Source organism: Sturnira hondurensis, unplaced genomic scaffold (assembly GCF_014824575.4).
Source record: "Sturnira hondurensis isolate 20B ecotype Veracruz unplaced genomic scaffold, ASM1482457v3 Scaffold0012541, whole genome shotgun sequence".
NCBI classification, from domain to species: Eukaryota; Metazoa; Chordata; class Mammalia; order Chiroptera; family Phyllostomidae; genus Sturnira; species Sturnira hondurensis.
The window spans coordinates 1,973,989-1,994,393 of NW_028085172.1; the positions used below are offsets into that span (position 1 = coordinate 1,973,989).

The 20,405-nt window shown below is 38.1% G+C and overlaps 1 protein-coding gene across 1 annotated transcript in view; it reads left to right on the forward strand.

The window, feature by feature from the left end:
• CNTNAP5 (contactin associated protein family member 5) overlaps nucleotides 1-20,405 on the forward strand; it is a 519,494-nt gene that overhangs the window by 473,669 nt on the left and 25,420 nt on the right. The window contains exon 12 of the mRNA XM_037060827.1: nucleotides 11,172-11,291. Within this exon, the coding sequence (XP_036916722.1) occupies nucleotides 11,172-11,291 (120 nt within the window). The remainder of the gene's footprint in view (nucleotides 1-11,171; nucleotides 11,292-20,405) is intronic.

A 20,405-nucleotide genomic window follows, 5' to 3' on the forward strand; every position in this document is an offset into this window, starting at 1 on the left:
TCCTCTAATTAGAAGAAAAAATAAGTGTGTGCACAAACTTCCCTATGTGATTTCTCTAAGAAATCAAAACTCTTCCATTTTCAATTTGCTAGTATGACAACATAAAATGATCTCATCTAGAATTTTATAAATTATTGGTAACCTTTAGGCAAAGTTTAAATAGGAGTGAATTTAAGTGTTTGTGCAAAAATTGGACAACTTCAAATTTAAGTTTTCAGGAAGCTAGAATTGAACAAAAAGAAAAAGCTCATAGGGAGTGATCAATCAAGATACTCAAACACATAGACCTGGCAGGAGCAGGGAAGTAAGCTGGCAGTCTGAAATGCAAGTTTAGTAGGAAGAAATGTGAGGTTCTGTGTTTGGAGGGCTCAACAGCCCAACAGGGGGATTTTGCTTTATATGCATATGATCTCCAGGGGGAGAAAGTTGTTTCTAATGTCCCAGAGGCCATCTTCCTAAAGACTGACGCAGCCCTGTTGTAGTACAAGCAGTACTTGAGTGAACTGGTTCTCAGGTCCAGGGTAGGTGCATTCTTCAGTGGGAACTCTTTCATAAAAAGGAGCCAGGGGGTTAGAGTAGTTTTTTTTTTTTATATTACTTCATAAAACACACAATGAAATATATCTCTGCTTTAAATCTGCCTTAAAAATGGATCTTAGAGGATTAAAATGTGAGCGATATGGAAGCACTATAAATTGAAGTTTCTGTACACATCTGATGAAATTTCAAGTTTTAAGATTATACATCACCCAGAATGACCTTGTTTTCTTTGGGTCAGAAGGGTCCAATGGCTGCCTCTTGTCTGTTGGTTTTCAGGCATGTGTTTAGAGAATAGATAGCATGTGCCACTAGTGAATAGTCTAATTAGTCCAACATTGTAGTCAGGGTGATGCTACTTGCCTGGCTTTGCCTACTCTGGGAACATGTGTTTGAATCTAAGGGGCTAGTATGATTTACCAGTGAAGCCATCCACTTGTTACAGCTTCCCATCAGACACTTTCATCCAAGATATCTGACCAACACAACAGGATAAGTGAAGACTGAATCCAGTTTGGGATGTGAATTGAATTCAGTGTAATAGATATATTTGTAAAAAATGAAAATAGATTCAGTGAATGATGAGATCAAGCTACAGCACCCCCTTTTCAAGGAAGTTGTATATGCCACTTAATCAACAAAGTGAGGATTTCTCCTGGGAGTTTCTTCTGTTAATCGAGGTTGTCCCTGTTTCTTGATCCCTGTCTGTCCTTCACTGTCTGATCAAGGAATTGCATCTTTCTCTCTGGAAACATTTGTACAGAGTTCCCACTTGGGCTGATGCAAGTGTCCTCCCATATTCCTTATGCATCATGATTCTTTATGTATAATATATATTAATGTGTCTGATGGAAGGCCATGGGTATTGTGCTTACTTATGCACTGCCCTGAATGAGTGACTGTCCTCTCTCCTCTTCAGTGAAGTCTATGCATTCCTCTGAAAACCATCTCATACTATGTTTTGGAATCTTGAAGATATTTCAAATATTGCTCTTTTTAGCTTTTGTTCATTTCAGTTTCTGTTTTCTTCCTCTTGGTTTGTCTCTATTCTAGATATAGTTAACATTTATCAAGCACCTATCAAGCATCAGACAGTTTATAAGTTCTTTTACAGGTACTTTATTACAGGTAATATCCCATTTGCTCTTCAAAACAAGTCCACGAGGTAAACACTATTATATTTTACAGAAGAGGGAACTGTAATGCAAAGCGATTGGTAGTTTCTCCCTCTGCCTGGCTCCAGTGATCTATCTGGTTTTCAATTTTCTAAGGCACTATTGCACACATTGTTCTACTTAGACTGAAGTGCAAAGCAGTATGAAGGTCTTTGGTAATCAAACAAAGCCTCAGTCAAGAGTTGGAGGCTCCTGCTTATTACAAAGGGCTCAGACACATCTCTTCTGAAGACAGGCTGCCCACCTCCCATGAGGACCTGGGAAATAGCCTGCAGTGCTCAGGCTCTTGCCCTGGGCTCTTGCAGTTTCAGAGCTGGGAAACTACAAAATTCTGGGATCCTATTTAAGATTATATATTTCTAAATTATTTTAGAATAAGGAAAGAAATCACTCACATTGAAATTTTAATAAAAAATGACAAGTATATCATAGATTTCCAAATTAAAAAATATTTTATCATCTCTCTGACACAATTTTATACTTTTATTTCCTTGTAACTCTTGAGTACTTTGTCCTTGATCACCTTTATTGTATATGATGTTGATTACTTTTTACAGAGAATAAAACAATAATTCAGTTTTCTTCTAGTATGGTTGATATATATTTTATTTTTTAACTATATCAATAATTTAGAAAATAAATTTTTCAGCTTCACATTTTATTTTTGGTAATATCATACAAAGTTTAAAAATATACATTGCTTATCTATTTTATTTATTTATTTATTTATTTAGTATTTATTTATTTATTTATTTTTAATATATTTTATTGATTATACCATTACAATTGTTCTATTCCCCCCCTTCATTCCCCTCCACCTGCACACTCCCTCCCCCACCATTCTCCCCCCCTTACTTTATAACCACGTGTCTCAAGTTCTTTGGATTCTATATTTCCAACACTATTCTCGCCCTCCCCCCTATCTATTTTCTACCTACCATCTATGCTATTTTCTGTGCCTTCTCCCCCCTTCTCCTCCTCCCACTCCCCTGTTGCTAACCCTCCATGCGTTCTTCATTTCTATGGTTCAGCTCCTGATCTAACTATCCTCTTGGTTTGCTTTTGTTTTAGGTGTGGTTGTTAATAACCGTGTGTTTGCTGTCCTTTCACTGTTAATATTTTTCATCTTCTTTTTCTTATATAAGTTCCTTTAGCATTTCATATAATAAGGGCTTGGTGATGATGAACTCCTTGAAGTTGACTTTATCTGAGAAGCACTTTATCTGTCCTTCCATTCTAAATGAAAGTTTTGCTGGATAAAGCAATCTTGGCTGTAGGTCTTTGGATTTCATGACTTGGAATACTTCTTTCCAGCCCCTTCTTGCCTGTAAGGTCTCTTTTGAGAAATCCGCTGACAGTCTGATGGGTACTCCTTTGTAGGTGACTGTCCCCTTATCCCTTGCTGCTTCTAGGATTCTCTCCTTCATTTTAGTCTTGGCTAATGTAATTATGATGTGCCTTGGTGTGTTCCTTCTTGGGTCCAACTTCTTTGGGACTCTCTGAGCTTCCTGGATTTCCTGGAAGTCTATTTCCTTTGCCAGACTGGGGAAGTTCTCCTTTATTATTTGTTCAAATAAGTTTTCCACTCGTGGCTGTTTCTTTCCCCCTTCTGGTACCCCTATAATCCGGATGTTGGAACGTTTAAAGATGTCCTGGAGGTTCCTAAGCCTCTCCTCATTTTTCTGAATTCTCATTTCTTCATTCCTTTCTGGTGGGGTGTTTTGTTCTGCCTTCTGGTCCATTCCATTGATTTGAGTCCCAGTTTTCTTTTCATCACTATTGGTTTCCTGTGCATCTCCCTTCATTTCAATTAGTTTAGCCTTCATATGTTCCTCTAATTTGTGACTGTGTTCCACTAATTTGTGACTATAATCTACCAGTTCTGTGAGCATCCTGATAAATAGTGTCTTGAATTGTGCTTCTGAGAGGCTGGCAATTTCTCGGTCGCTTAGAGTTATTGGCTCTGGGACTTTGAGTTCTTCTTGCATCATCTTTTGGGCTGTCCGTGCCTGTTCTGTAGAAGGGTCAGAGCCCTAAAGTGTTCACTAGAACAGGGCAACTAAGTCACTGGTTGTGACGTGGTATGTGGGGGCCGGATCAAGGAGGGACAATGGCTTCCCGTCTGCCACCTGCCACCGCGGCCCCGGTGCTGCAGCCACCACCATAACCAGGCCCACGCTATCCTTCCACTGCACTCGAGTGTGCCACCGCCATCAGCCCTCCACCACTGGGTTCACCCCCTGGGGCCTGTGTGGTCCATCTCACTGTGCGCGAATGTGCGACCGCGGTCAGTCTGCCCCACACTCAGACTGGTTCCGGGCTGCCTGTGCGCCTAGGTCAGGGGATCTGTCCTGCCCGACCCAGCTCCGCTGCTGGCTCCGCCTTTCTTACCGGCCCGTCCCGTTAGTTGTTGGACTTCCGTATAATTCCGTTTTCTGGTCTTTGGGTGTGCCTTAGTTCTCCAAACCTTTGTTGTGTTCAAACTTGGTTGTGGGAGAAGGTACAGTGTTTCCACCTATTCCTCCATCTCGGCGGAAGTCCCCCTCTGTTTCTATATTTTACAATAGGGATATAAATGGCAAATCACAAAAACTGTAGCTTTGACCTTGGTGCTTGAAAAGGTGAAGTCTAAATAAAACTATTTTGCTCTCTGAGTTATCATTATCTTCAATGAAAGTGAGCTTCACAAGCACATTTTAAATTGTACCTTAGGCCATAAATTAGCTGTCAGGATTAGATGCAGATTATTTTTCTTAAATACGAAAACACTGATTTAAATTCTCTGTCCAAGTACATTATATATGTGCTTATATTTATTAAAAGTCTATTCTAAAGGGTTTTAATATGTCCATCAGTGTCCTTTTCATTGATAAGTATAGATCTTTGTGTGTACTCAATATTAAACCATCAAGTGTAGCCCTAGCATTTACTACTTCTAATGGAGACAAATCTGATAGAGCTTTGTTTAGTTTTCCTTCATGCTCCCATCTTCCTCCTAACAGGAAATTTGACATTCTCCTCAGTGGCCTCCAATGGCAACTTAAAATTGAATAAGGTATATCTTGTCTTTTAGAATGAGTAAAGATGATCATTTAAATTTTATTTTGTCACTATTATATATATATATACACATAATTATATATGTATATATACATATATATATGCATAATTTGTATTTATCTGAATTTGTATACATACAAATTGAATTTACCTAATTTGTATACATATATATATGCATATTTTGTATTACATGTATATATGTGTGTATTATATATGTATTATATACATGCATTATATATATTATAATACACATTATAATACATATAATACATGTTGTAATACATATATATGTGTTATACATGTATTATATATGTATTATATTTGCGTTATGTATATATGTGTTATATACACATGTGTATATATGTATTATATGTATATATGTATATATATACATAATTATATATGTGTGTATATATATATAATTTTATTTACCTGAATTTGTATACATACAATTTGAATTTACCTAATTTGTATACATATATATATATGTATAATTTGTATTTGTATTTACAAATACAAATTTGTAATTTGTATTTACAAATACAAATATGTATAATTTGTATTTGTATATGTATAATTTGTATGTATATTTGTAATATGTATAATTTGTATATATATATGTATAATTTGTATGTATATATATTTATAATTTGTATTATATAAATACAATATTTGTATTTATATATATGTCTCCTCTCACAATCAAGTTTAAAGACAACAAAGTTTCAGTAACAAAAATGCAGCCAAAACACAGAAAATTGAACTATACGAAAGTCCGACAACAACGAACCATTCAACAAAACTGGAAAGAGGGACAGAGCCAGAATTGGAGCTGGGGTCAGGCAGAAAAGATCTCCTGACCCAGGTGTGCAGGCAGCCATGGGCGGATTCCAGGTGTGGGATAGTAACAGGTGGATCCAGTGAAGGCACAAGGTGGCAGGCTGACCACAGTCACACATTCGCGTGCAGATAAACCAGCAAAGGAGTGAGCAGGAGACAGACTGTGCAGGCCCCAGATGTGGGAAGCAGCAGAGGGGACTGCCATTGCCCCTCTCTGACCCCACCCCCACATACAGCATCACACCCAGCAACTGAGTTGCCCTGCCCGGGTGAAAACCTAGGGCTCTGCTCTTCATACGTAACAGGGGCAAACAGACCAAAATATGGCTCCAGAAGAACTCAAAGCCCCGGAACTGATAACTCTAAGCAACTAAGAAATAGCCAACCTATCATATGCACAGTTCAAAATACTGGTGATCAGGATGCTCACAGAACTGGTCCATTTTAGTCACAAATAAGAGGAACATATGAAGGCTAAACTAATCAAAATGAAGGGAAATGCACAGGAAACCAATAGTGGTGGAAGGGAAACTGGGACTCAAATCAAGGAAGTGTGCCAGCAGAAAAAAATGACCAAAAAGAAAAATATGAAGTAACAAGAATTCAAAAAAATGAGGAGAGGCTTAGGAACCTCCAGGACATCTTTAAACACCCCAACACACGAATTATAGGGGTACCAGAAAGAGAAGCAAAAGAGCAAGTGGAAAACTTATTTGAACAAATAATAAAGGAGAACTTCCCCAATCTGGCAAAGGAAATAGACTTCCAAGAAGCCCAGGAAGCTCAGAGAGTCCCAAAGAAATTGAACCCAAGATGGAACACACCAAGGTACATCATAATTACACTAGCCAAGATTAAAATGAAGGGGAGAATCCTAGAAGCAGGAAGAGATAAGGGGGCAGTCACCTGCAAAGGAGCTTCCATGAGACTGTCAGCGGATTTCTCAAAAGACACCATACAGGCAAGAAGGGGCTGGAAAGAAGTATTCCGAGTCCTGAAATTCAAAGACCTACCGCCAAGATTGCTCTATCCAGCAAAGCTTTCATTTAGAATGGAAGGACAGATAAAGTGCTTCTCAGATAAGAACAAATTCAAGGAGTTCATCATCACCAAGCCTTTATTATATGAAATGTTAAAGGGACTTATCTAAGAAAAAGAAAATGAAAAATATTAACAGTGAAAGGACAGCAAACTCACTGTTATTAACAACCACACCTAAAACAAAAGCAAACCAAGAGGACAGCTAGATCAGGAGCAGAAACATAGAAATGGAGATCACATAGAGGGTTAGCAACAGGAGAGTGGGAGGAGGAGAGAGGGGGAGAAAGTACAGATAATAAGTAGCATAGACGGTAGGTAGAAAATAGACAGGGGAGAGGCCAAGAATAGTAGGGGAAAAATAGAACCTAAAGAACTTGAGACATGTGGACATAAACTAAATGGGGGGAATGGTGGGGGCGGGGGTGTGCAGGGTGGAGGGAAATGAAGAGGGGAATTAGAACCACTGTAATGGCATAATCAATAAAATATATTTTTAAGAAGAAAGAAAAAAGAAAAATAAATATAAATATATAATACATAAATATATAATTTGTAAACATAATAATATTTAAGTATAAACATATATTTATTATATGTGTGTATATATGTGTATACATATATCTAATATTGAGCCACTCTTGAATTTTTGGACTAAACCCCTACTTATCCATTATGCCTTTTAAAATAGGCTATTGGATTATGTTTGCTGATATTTTATGCATTATTTTAGGAATATTCATAAGTGCATCTGAAGGTTTTTTTTGTTTGTCTGCTTGTTTGATTCTTGTTGTGCTCTTTCTTAGGCTTGGAGATCATTTTTATATTGTAATTAGTGTTAAGGGAGAACAACACCAGATTGTTAGGCCTTAGTCCTTGAGTTTAGCTGAGGAAACAATTCAGAGGTAAAAAAACAAACACTTGTGAAAAGTTGATTTAGAAAGTCACAGAAGTAGAAGAAGTGAGCCATGGAAAAAGTGAGCCAGCTAGGCTGCATAGACCCAGGAAACAAATTACAAAGGCAAAAGTAGGGTTCTTCGCACTTAGGAGAAAGAAAGACACAGAAAATGCACCTGGCGGAAGGAGATAGGAAAGGCACAGGTGTGCTCAAGGGAGTTTGTACCTGGGGAAAGAATGCTGGAGAAGGGTGCTGGCATGCTCAAAAGAAAGTGAGAGTGAGCATCGGGTCCTTTGTCTTAAGGGGTTTTATCCACTCTCCAAAGTCAGAGATTTTAAGGCAGGTCTCAGGGGAGGATCTCAATAGAGTATTTCCCAGTTTTTGAGATGTGTCCTTTCAGGGTTATGGACTCTATTAATTGTTCAGCACTAGCTTAACGGGTAATTAGTCGTTGCAGCTGATCTTGATGTCAGTCATGGTGTCACTTCATCTGATTTTGATGATTTTCTTGGCCTGTAGCTGAAACACAACTGGGACATAGATGCTATCTCTAGTTTGACCAAAACTACATATCTGTGATCAGTAGACCCCACACATATTTGATGTGCTCAGAAACCTGATTGTCCTGAAGGCTTAATGCTTAAGGGAGTAGTTGTGCAAAAATTTATTTGGGAGTTCTACAAGGATATTCTCCAACTGTCTTGTTCCTTCTCAAAGAGGCTCAAAACCAGATGACTAATGACGTGTCAGAGAAGAAAGGTTAGGGGAGAATCTGAACCATATCACCAGCAATAATAAAGGTCAGGGGGTCTAAACAGCTGGACCAGTGGATATGCTGTGTAAGGAAATGTCACCCTAGGGTGAGGTTCCACCCTACAATTGTCCATTGCTAGACACCTGGGGCTTTCCACCATGAATAACCTTTTGTATTTGGCCTAGAGTTCCTACTCTGCTCATATCTGTCTACCTACTTAGTATGTCACTTATTTTGTATAGTAGTTGAAATATTTATTTTGCTGTGCTTTGAAGAAGTATAAATGACATGATAAAAACATAGACTTTAAATGAATCCATATGATTCTAATGTCTTGTTCCAAGGGAGATCTTTAAATGTTTTTTTTCTTTCTTTTATAAGAATAGGTCTTTTAATGTTTTTCTATTTGTACTGCTGTTAAATTTGTTAAGATTTAGGCCATGAATTATCTGAGACCTAGAGCCATGTAGTTTCCTTTAGTGTTCTGAGAAAAATTAGTAGGTTTTCAGTAAATGTGTATGCATTACTTGTTAGGTCTAACATGAAAGGCACACACAAACACACACAGCTGGAAGAAAAAGCTGGTTTAAAAAGATGAAAATGTCAAATTATTATAAAATCAATATTTGTAGGAATACTAGAGCTATATTGCATCAGTGAATCAAAAATTACATGTGATTAGGAAAAGAGTATTCAGAGGGAAAAGTAGACATTCTACAGAATTTGAAAATGGTACAACCAAAATAGCCAAAAACTAAAAATAACCCCAATGAACTAAGAATTAAAATCCAACATCTCTGCACAGAGGGAAGGTAGGACCTATTAGTTTTTCATAAGAGTCTTGTGATTCATGATTTAAAAATCACAAGGCTTACTATCACTAAAATAAATCACTAAAAAAAGTCAAGTAGACTAAAAACTGACAAAAAGGAAGAGGCAACATTGCATGAAATGATACAGTAACAATAGCAATAATAATAATAATTATAACAATAATAGTTCATATTTATCAAGAAATTCATATGTGCCAAGCACTATGCTAAGTACTGTATGTGAATTATCTCTTCAAATCCTTACTACAATTGCATGAAGTAGGTCTTTTTATAATTATATCCACATGAAAAAATTAGTGTTTTGGGAATTATTAGTTATCTATTCCTGCATAATGAAACAGCAAAATGTAGCATCTGAAAACAATAGATATCACCCCTTTATAGGTTTACAGAACCTGAGTGCTTCTGGTTGGGTTTCTCATAGGGCTGCAGTTAAGATATCAGTCAAGGTTGTGATCATTTCAGTGTTTAATGGTGGAGCTCTGCTTCAGAGCTCATTCCCATGACATGTCTCATTGACTGCTCCCAGGGTGGGTAACCAGGATTACCCAAGGTGGGAGCCACTGTCTTTTTATAATCAAGACTTAGCAATGATATATATCACTTTTCTCATGTTCTGTTAGAAGGACATCTGTAAGTCCAGTCCACATTCAAAGAGAGGACTTGAATTCATGAGTAAGATATGAATACCAAGAGATGAAGATAGAATGAATTAGTTTAGTGATTTCATAGCAGGGGGGGGACTTAGCTTATGCATAGGTAGTAAGTCATAGCCTTATGAGGCAAAATGAATTTGACCCAAGGGCTCAACTTCTTAACCACTATGTAACCCCCAAAATGCTGCCTGGGTGGGACAGCATCAGCCCTTTCACATGGTTGTTTTCCTGGGTGTGTAGGAGTGGCTGGAGAGAGGCGCCATGCATTGACGTGACTTCCACATATATGACACACCCAGCTGTATTATCAGGTTTGAGAAAAGAGAAATAGGTTATATATTATGGTCAATATGTAGGGTGCTACTATAACTCTCCAACATACCTCCTACATTAGTAAATGTATATGGCTGCAAGAAAAGTCTGTGAGTACAAGGATAGTCTTGAATTCACTCTAGTTTATAAAAGCATTAGCAATCTTGATATTTATAACTTTATTGGTGATGAATTATTTGATACAACCCTCATACTTGATCATGACAAACTGTAGCTTCATTTTCCTGGGATGATTTGTCAAAGGGACATGTTGGATAAGGTGAGGAGCTGGTCCTCTGCCTGTAAAGTTGTTGGGAGGCACTGAAGTGTTTTAAGCATGAGAAGATGACACAATTGGGTGTGTATGTGCTTCTCTGAAATATACCATTTGTCAAAAGCTTCAGGCAACACCCTGAATTGTCATGTATGAGAGAGTAGTTGTTTCCTTTACACCCCACTGGATTCATTCATGGTGGTGTAATGAGATTTCTTTATTTCTTATGTCTGCAAATTGGTCAAGGTACCCTATCTCAGGGTATCTGTGTCTGCCTTTCTCTGAACACATAAAGACCTTTGTGTGAGCTCATAAGTCCCACGCTGATTACCTGCTTTATGTCCTGTTGTCTGGTGGCAACCACATTGTTGACATATTTTAAGAATTTAGTAAATACTTAATTCAACTAATCTTGATTGGGCACCTACTATATGTTAGCTATTGTGCTAAGCTCTAGACATTTATAAATATGAAATCCCCATTTTACTTTATTAGTTAAAAGTCACAGCCATATATGGTCAGTTTCAGAATAGAGAAGGGACTTAGCAGAGGTAAGGGGAGACCTTATGAAGGATGAGACCTGTGAGCTGGTTAGAAGAATGGCTGTTACAGAATGGAGAATGTGAGTCCATTAAGTATTGGGATGCTGGTTTGCTAATACTTGAGGGTAAAGCCAAGGTTATAGGAGAAGAGAAAGAAGTCAACATTGATAATCAATATAAAAAGCAGTCACTGATTTATCTAAGGAATATACAGAGCCATGCTAAGTCCCTGCTGCCTTTATATCTTCTCAGCCCTCTATGAACGATCCTGTGAGGTGTATAGGCACCAAGGGAACACGGCTGGTTTCTTCTACATCGACCCGGATGGCAGCGGGCCGCTGGGACCTCTCCAAGTGTACTGCAATATCACAGGTGAGAATGAAGAATTCCCACTCACACTCTGTCTAGTTGTGTGATGATCCACAGCAAAGGGACAGTCTTGTAAATAAAAAGCCAAGTTCTGGGGGGAAATGGTATTTTAATAAATAATTGAATTAGCTTCTAGGTTATTTTCATGAGTGAAGAAAACTTGTTAACCATCTTGATGTTCTACTACAACCAAGAATTAATTATCAAGCATTTTTTGTAGAACTTGTCAAGGACATTTTTCTCTCTCAAAAATCAAAAACTGAAAGTGAATGAAAATCACTAGACAAAAATCAAAACTCAAATCATAAGAAACCTTGACTCAGGAAGTGAAAAAGCTTGATTTATGTCTGATCCTGAGGACTGTGTATCCCACATTCTCTTGGAACTGCAGTTGTTCATCAGTGAAATAGGAATAGTAGTTTCTACCTCTTGGAGTTGCAAGGATTAGACAAATTCATGTATATTGGAGCAACTAGTCAGACTAACTGTTCAGTAGATGCCTAGTAATAAAAAAGTGAGCTATATTTGTTTTTTTCCTGGCAATTTTGTTTATCTTGCTGCTTCATTCTAAAGTGCAGAAGATCCTAGTCAAAGTCAATTATTACATGAGTTTAGAGATAGCATATGATCACTAAATTATTTATTTTGAAAAAATAGCTCCACAAACCAAAATGTGACATAATAGTTTAATAAAATAGTTTTGTGAGTATTTTCTCTACTGTGAATGTTGTTAATTGGCACATCCACATTTTTTAGTATATTTTGAGTCAAGCACTAACTTTGTGAGAAGCCAGCAGAATCATGTGGTGAAGCAGAAGAAAAGTAGGGGACTCTTGAATTGAGTTCTCCAACCCCAGGCTTCTTTTCAACAAGGGAACCCTCTTTATGGAGTTCTTTCTATCCTGGGAGAAAGAACCAGACACTGTCCTGGGAGCTGAGTCTATGCAGAGTAATAAGACACAGCCACTGCCATTCATGAAGCAATAAAATTGGTTGCATGCAGAAAATTGCATGAGAAATAGCATGCAATATCACAGGTAGTCATGCAGGCAAACCTTAGCAAAAATGATGACTAATGAGGCTTAGCAATTCACCCATCTGAATACAAAGGGCCACATTTTTTTGACAGAAAAATACTAGTTTTCTGCCAAAAAAACTAACATTCAATTTCATGTAGTTACATGGAATTGAATGCTATTTTATTGCATTTTCATAATCCTTCACCTGTGAAATCTATATATGCTAGCTATTCTCAACAATTTTATAATATAAATTAGAAATTGTTGCTGTTTTATTTTAATGGTTATGGTAACATACAGTGTTCAACAATCTAGTCAAGTACTAGGTGGAGTTCTCAGTGGATCTTGGTTATTTCAAAATGTAATTAGTATATAGATCTCTGCAGGTTCTTGCTAAAAATGTAGACGTCCCAACCCTCAAAATTCTAATTTAGTATATGTACTTTACTGAGCTCTCCAAGTGATTCTGATGAAAATTGTCCCTGATCCACACTTTACCAAAAACCAAGGCAGTGATTTGGCTTCAGAATAAGGCAAAAGAGATATCAGTGCCTGCTGATGAATGATCAGTGCTTACCAACTTTGAGAACCGAACTGAGGGTTGACAAATATCATTCTTTTTGAATCCTAAAAACAAATCTGAGGTAGATATTTTCCTCTCTACCTAACATAGAAGTTAAAAGAGTATGAGAATTTCATGACTTGCTTAAGGTAATAAATACTGGAACTAATAGTGAAGAGTTGGGAAATAAACAGAAGCTTCTATATTAGTAATAATCTATATCACTAAACATTAATTAGATTCTTTATATTGCTTCTGTTTTGCTTTAAACAATGCTTTTTGTTATAAAATAAATAAGTATTAATTATTAAAATTAAGGAAAAAGTATAAATAAAATGTTAAAGTCACCCATAAATCACAATCAGAGATCTCCAATTGTTACTTTATTGTTAGAATTTTCTACTTTTTTTGTGAATTTATATGTGTTTTTTCTATGAATGTGTGGTTTTCGATATATATTTTAAAATTATTAATTTAATAGACTAGCATAGACTTGTCCTTATCTTGCTGGTGGAAATCATGTTCTTTCACAGGATTGCAAGGAAAACATTTTGAGAGATCCAGACATGGAAGGTCGTGGTGTGATACGATTTATTTGTGTGGAAACAGAAAGCTGCCTTTGAGTTCTCAATGTCCCATCTCTGTCTGTCCTGCTTTGAAAAAAGTCCAATTTTGTTTCTATCAGGGCCAGAAATAGGGTCAATATCCAGAGATCCTGTGCCATATTAAAACTTAGTATTTTGGGGTCTGTGTAGTCTGCCGCAAGCTTCAGGTGGCTACTAGATCCACATGGCTGCTGTGAAATGAATAAGCACACTAGGTGAGCATGTGTTACTAGTGAAGAGAAAGAGAGAGAAAGAGCTCTTCGTTATCTGGGACTACTATTTTTTGGACCATAAGACACACGTAAGTTTTAGTGAAGGAAAATAGAAAAAATTTTTGAAGCAAAAAATGAGGTACAATATTTAATAACATACATAACATAATATTTTGCCAACGTAAAAGTAAAGCTACATTTGGACTATAACATGCACCCCCCCCCCTTTTCCTCCCAATTTTGAGGAGAAAGGGCAACGTATAGTCCAAATAATATGGTATATTATCTCAGGCTTGGGGAGGATCAGGCATTTCTTCAAACTAACCAATCAACTTCCCAAGCTTTTGTGGGTTTCTGATGAGTCCACCCCTAACCAGTTTATTTCCTAGATCTTCCAGGTGCTATGCCTCTTATCCAATCCGATCCTTTTCCCAGGCTGGACTGATAGCCTTCTGTGATTGCCATCTTGGCTCCAATTGCCATGTGTGCTTATTTTGCCTGAAAGTCTGTGCCAGTGAACAGGAAGATTGAAAAGCTTGTCCTTCCTCCCCATACAGAGGATGGAGGTGTTAATCCCCTTTGCAGGTCAATGACATGATCCCCTGGGGTTTGTGAAGTTGTGGCTTCCAGATTAAATAATTTCTGTACTTTACTATGCTTTATTATGCTTAATAATGTCTGACTACATTTGAGCCCTTTATTACTATTTAACTACCCACACTAACACTTATATTATTAAAGTATACACTGAAATTAAAATATGTACATTAAATATGGCTTAAATTTTTAAACACTCCAAAATAATGTAAGTTCAGTGACACAGAGGATATAATTAATATAAAGGTCTTATTTACATAGACTCTCTGTTCATTTTTGGAAAGACTTCTCTTAAGATTTATGTTAATATGTTGTCCAGGAGTGGCTAAAGATTAATGTTTACTTACATATAACTCTAATTGTTTTGCTGATGTGGTCCTGAAGAAGTCAGGACCCCAGATTTGTGTTGCAGAGTTGATGGTCTTCATTATATATGATTGGGCATTTCTTTTAAATGTGGTTTTTGGTCACCTGTAGTTGCAAAATATTCAGGTTTTGTTTTCCTAGAACAAACTTCTAAATAAACTGAATTATATAATTATCAGTTTAATTGGTAAATATTTTAGTACATTAATATAGTGATAATCTAGTCCATGTTTTTCTATTTGAAAATATTAAATGGTCTTAAATATGAGTGACTTATGACACTAGCAAAAGTGCGATAAGAAATGTTCAGGAATGAGAGGGAGGGAAAGAAAAAGAAAAAGGGAAGACTTGATCTGTGTTTAACTCCCATTTGTGAAAACACCACGTTGCTGTTGTCTGCATTTCTCAGTAGCATCTACTGGATAGTATAAATAGCCTCGGCAGGCAGATGTCTGGGTTATCTTCCTCTACCTGCACAAGCTGGGTGCCATCTGTGTTTAGAATTACTTGAAAGATTATGTGAAGTTCACCAGAAAAGGGGAAATTTCTCGTAAGAAGTCTGCAGATATTTGCAAATAGCTGTCATGAGGGTGAAGAAGGATGTTTTTAGTTGTGGATACAGTAAATTTGAATAAAAAAAAAGTATCTCTCTTTAAAATGTACCCTTGGGGAACATTAGCTCTTCATTTCTGTAGGCAAGGTGACACCTTACTTCTCCTGGAGATGTAACTCTGTGCATCTTACCTACCACAAGAGATAAAATTCTTAAAAGTTCCAGAAGCAACTGTCTCTTTGGATATAAGCCAACATGATCTGTGCATGGGGAAAGAAGGTCAATTTAGGGGAGTATCGATAAAGTGGACTAACTCTAGGCCTCTACAAATTTTGACAATGTGCTGTACTCAAGATTAAATTACTTTACTAAGGGACTAGTCAGTGGGAGAGAGGGGAGGCTCAGTGTTTGGATGGAAGATTGACTGTAGTTATGAATGAGGAAAACAAGAATTCTGTAGGAGTACACATTTGGCCTACTTTTAACATCTAAATAATTTATCATTCATTTCAACTCAATATAAATGTGCTCATTCCAGGCACTATGAGAACTGCTAATTTTTGCTATTATAAAATTGTATCTGCATTAGCCTCTCCAGGTTTCTATAATAAAATTCTACAATTTCACTGGCTTAAAAAAAAAAAACAGATGGAAAAACAGAAGTACATTGTTTCACAGCTCTGGAGACTAGAAGTCCAAATTCAAGGAACCTTGTTGTCAGTGTATATGAGGTTTTCCTTTGTCTTTGGTTTTGCTTAATTTCTTCACCTGGGATTATTACCAGAGGGAAACAGGTTGGGCAGGTAGAAGAGGGTAAAGGGGGAGGGGGGTAAATAGGGATGAAAGGGGACTTGATTTGGGGTAGTGAACACATAATATAATATATAGATGATACATTATAGAATTGTTCACTTGAAACCTATATAATTTTATTAACCAATGTCATCCCAATAAATACAATTTAAAAAAATCAAGGAGTCTGCAGGGCTATGTTCCCTCTGAACATTTCTTGCCTCTTCCTAGCTTCTGGGGTTTTATGGAAACTCTGGGCTTTCCTACATTTGTAGCAGCAGCACTTAAATTCCTACCTCCCAGAGGCTTTCACCTGCTTACTTGTGACATAGTTCACATGTGATCATCTCCTATCATGTGACTGTGTGCCTTTTTCTTCTTTTCTTATAAGAATATTGGTCATATTAGATTAGGGTCCATCTTAATGGAGTACAATTTCATCTTTATTTGATCACATTTACAAAGAATCTATTTCAATTTAAGGTTTCATTCACAGGTACTGGGGGTTAGGACTTTACAGATACATATTCAGAGGAACAAAATCCAAGCCATAACAGTATCATTTCAGTAACAGTCTGCATCACTGGCTAATCATGGGGGAGATACAGCAGCAATTAAAGTGTAAGGCCAATGATAGGGTATGTCAGGTGTGTGTAGTGTGTGCTGGGGGAATTCAGACAGGGCTTAACCCAGGCATGTCTAAGACCTGTACAGTGAGGCAGCTTTCAGGAAAAGAGTCACAGAAAGATGTTTTTAGGAAGAGAAACCAAATGTCAAAAACAAAGTCACATGGTCTCTTATACCTGCACATTTGTGGGAGTCACCAAAGTCACAAAGTTGTGTCATTAGTTTAGAACACTGAAAAACTCATGAGGGTGACTGAATAGAAAAAAAAATAGTCAAACTGTCCTAAGAAGGTGCAAGCAGAAACTGTTGAAGGTTCACAGTATGAACCCTAGTTTCCCGACAAGGAAATCTGCCTTCTCAATTCCAGGAGCAAAAAAAAAGGATGATTTTATTATAAATATTTTTTGTAAATATTTTATTTATTTACTTATTTTTAGACAGAGGGGATGAGAAGGAGAAAGAGAGGGAGAGAAACATTAACATGTGTCCCCTACTGAGGACCTGGCCTACAACCCAGGCATGTACCCTGACTGGGAATCGAACCTGTGACCCTTTGCTTCACAGGCCCATGCTCAATCCACTAAGCTACACCAACCAGGGCTATTATAAAGAAGTTTGATTATGCAGGAATATTTACTGTTGAAATTTCTGAGCTCCAACAACAAGACACTATCCTCATATCATGCATGGACTTTAGCACTGTTCCCCTATCTTGAGGACAGTGGATATGCCAGATGGCTTGCTCACATGTGGGACTATTTATAAAGGTGTGAACATACAAGAAGAAATAATGGGAAGAGGACCATACTACAGACTAGCAAGAGAGGGACTGTTTTCATTATCAGACTCACAGAAGCAAGGGCAGGGAGCATTTCCAGAGCAGGAAGGATGGTGGTGTGTGGAGAAGCTGGTTACTCCTGTATGGAAACAGCCAGCAAAGAGCTTAGAGAATGACCTCAATCTCTCTTGGCTCTTTCCAGTATCCTTTCTACATCTCCATTGACAGAACACTGCTTGAACTCAGAAGGCAAGCGCATTTATTGATGTAATGCTTTCAATCAGTCTTCTTGGACACAGAAAAGGATGAAAAACTTGAAAAGTGCACCAGGTGTGAAAAATGGAAAGATATCCATGTTAGACTGTTTAATGAACTATCCAAAGAAGTCTATGGAAAAATAATTAGAACCCAATTAAAGATCAAAGACGGAAGAATGCAGGAAGATGGTGGCAGAGTAGGACAAACAATTTTGCTTCCCTCCATGCACAGGAGAAAAACTGGGCTGATCTGCAAAGGAGTGCAGCGGATACCCAACAGGGACTCAGCAAATAGGAAGGCAGGACTCCAGAAACTGTAGCGGACACTGAATGAACAGAGGTTGAGGAGAGGAGATGTCTACAGATCAACAAGGTATGAGGGAACAGCGCAGTGGCTGCAGGCCCTCTGCCGGGCCACGCCAGGGCCCTGGATGGGCGATCCTGGTCTCAGAGAGCTGAAGGTGGGCAACAACAACCCTGGGAGAGAACTAGTCACTGAAACCATCCCTATCCAGCAGGGCGCAGACTGAAAAACACAAGGAGAGATTGGTTTGCCTGTAGTGTCAGAGAGAGGAGTGGATATTGGAAAGCAAACTAGAGAGCTCTGATAACCCATGGAGTCAGGCTACGGCTGCCGGCTTGGGAGAACTGAGAGTTGCCCATGTGTTCCCTGTAGCATCTGGCCTGAGCTGGGTCTGCTATAGAACCTGGGAGTCTCGGCCTAATAGCAAGGCCTCAGGAAGAGAGCCAGTGACCAGCTCCCTCTCTACACAGCCTGGCGTAAACTGAAAAACCTGGGAATCAGGCCAAGGTCGTGGGCTTGGAAGAATTGTGAATTACTCTGTGTGTTCAGCTACAACACTGGGAAAGGTCCGCGCCCAAACCTGAGAGACCAGGAAAGTCTGCCTAGGAGCACGCGCCCTCACAACAGGCCAGGGCTGGGAAGTCTGGGGAGAAACCTGCTCTCAGTGAGGGGCAAGAGAGCTGCACCAGTCTAGACCTTGGGAGGACACTGGGAAGACCAGATAAATTCACCAAGACAAGAGAAAGGCCACACTGATAGCCCCTCAGGCTGCTGCAGCTAGTGAGACCAGAAGAAAAGGTTGGACCAGCTGGAAACCAACAAGAGGAGTAGGTGGAATCTGAGAACACCAAGATACCTGCAGGAGACTGCACCACTGAATTTCCCTGGCATCCTACTACAGAACTTCACACCATAAACCCAGGGAACCAGAACAGATCAATTTAAGAAGCTGAGGCCAAAAGAAGAGCAACAAAAACAATGGGAAGACAAAGAAACAATCCCAAAATGAAAGAAAAGGATGAGGTCTCAGAAAGAATGTTAGAGGAAATAGAGGCAAGTCAACAATCAGATATTGAATTCAAAGCCCTGGTTATCAGGAAATTCAAAGAGCTTACAATGAGCTATCAGAAACTACAGGGGAGCTACAGTGAACTCTCTGCAAACTACACCAACAAGAAAAAGGAAATAGAAACCATCAGTAAAGGGCAAGAGGAAATGAAGAATACAATTTCTGAAGGGAAGAACAGAGTAGAAGGCATGAATAATAGAATCAATATGGCGGAAGATCTCATAAGTGAAATAGAAGACAGGATAGAAAGAATCTCCCAGACAGACCAAATAATGGAAAAGAGCATCAGAAAAAATGAGGAGAATTTAAGAGAAATGTAAGACAACATGAAACGTAATAATATCTGAATAGTAGGAATACCAGAAGAAGAGGAAGAAGAAGAAGGGATAGAAAACCTACTTGAAAGAGTAATAATGGAAAACTTTCCTGAGTTGAGGAGTGATAAAGTCACACGGATCCAGGAATCACAGAAAGTCCCAATCAGGTGGAACCAAAAGAGGCCTACTGCAAGACACACCATTATTAAAATGGCAAAACTCCAAGACAAAGAGAGAATCCTAAAGGCAGCAAGGGATAAAAGGGAAGTAATATACAAGAGAGTCCCAATAAGGTTGACTACTGACTTCTCAATGGAAACATTCCAAGCAAGAAGAGAATGGCAGGAAATATTCCAAGTAATGAGAAACAGAGGCCTACAACCAAGGCTACTTTAACCAGCAAGGCTCTCAATCAAGATAGAAGGCCAAATAAAGAGCTTCCAAGAAAAAAGAAGTCTAAAAGAATATGCCTCCACCAAACCAGCTCTATAAGAATTACTAAAATGGCTGCTTTAGGAAAGGAAGGAAAAGAGAGAGATGGAGAGGAATACAGGTACATAAATGGCAATGAATAAGTACCTTTCAATAATAACCTTAAACGTAAATGTATAAAATGCACCAATTAAAAGACATAGAATAGCTGAATGGATAAGAGAGCATGACCCACACATATGCTGCCTACAAGAGACCCACCTCAGGTCAAAGGACCATCACACACTAAAAGTGAAAGAATGGAAAAAAAATTTCCAAGCAAATGGACAAGAAAAAAAAAAACGGGGTAGCAATTCTCATATCAGACAAAATAGACTTCAAAAAAAGGGCCATAAAGAGAGATCCAAAAGGTCACTTCATAATACTCAAGGGAAGAATCCAGCAAGAAGACATTAACATCGTAAATATATACACATCCAACATAGGAGCACCCAAATATGTAAAGAAAATCCTAGAGGACTTCAAGAAAGATATTGACAGCAACACAATTATAGCAGAAGATTTTAACACCCCACTGTCAAAAATGGACAAATCTTCCAAACAAAATATCAACAAAGATATTGCAGC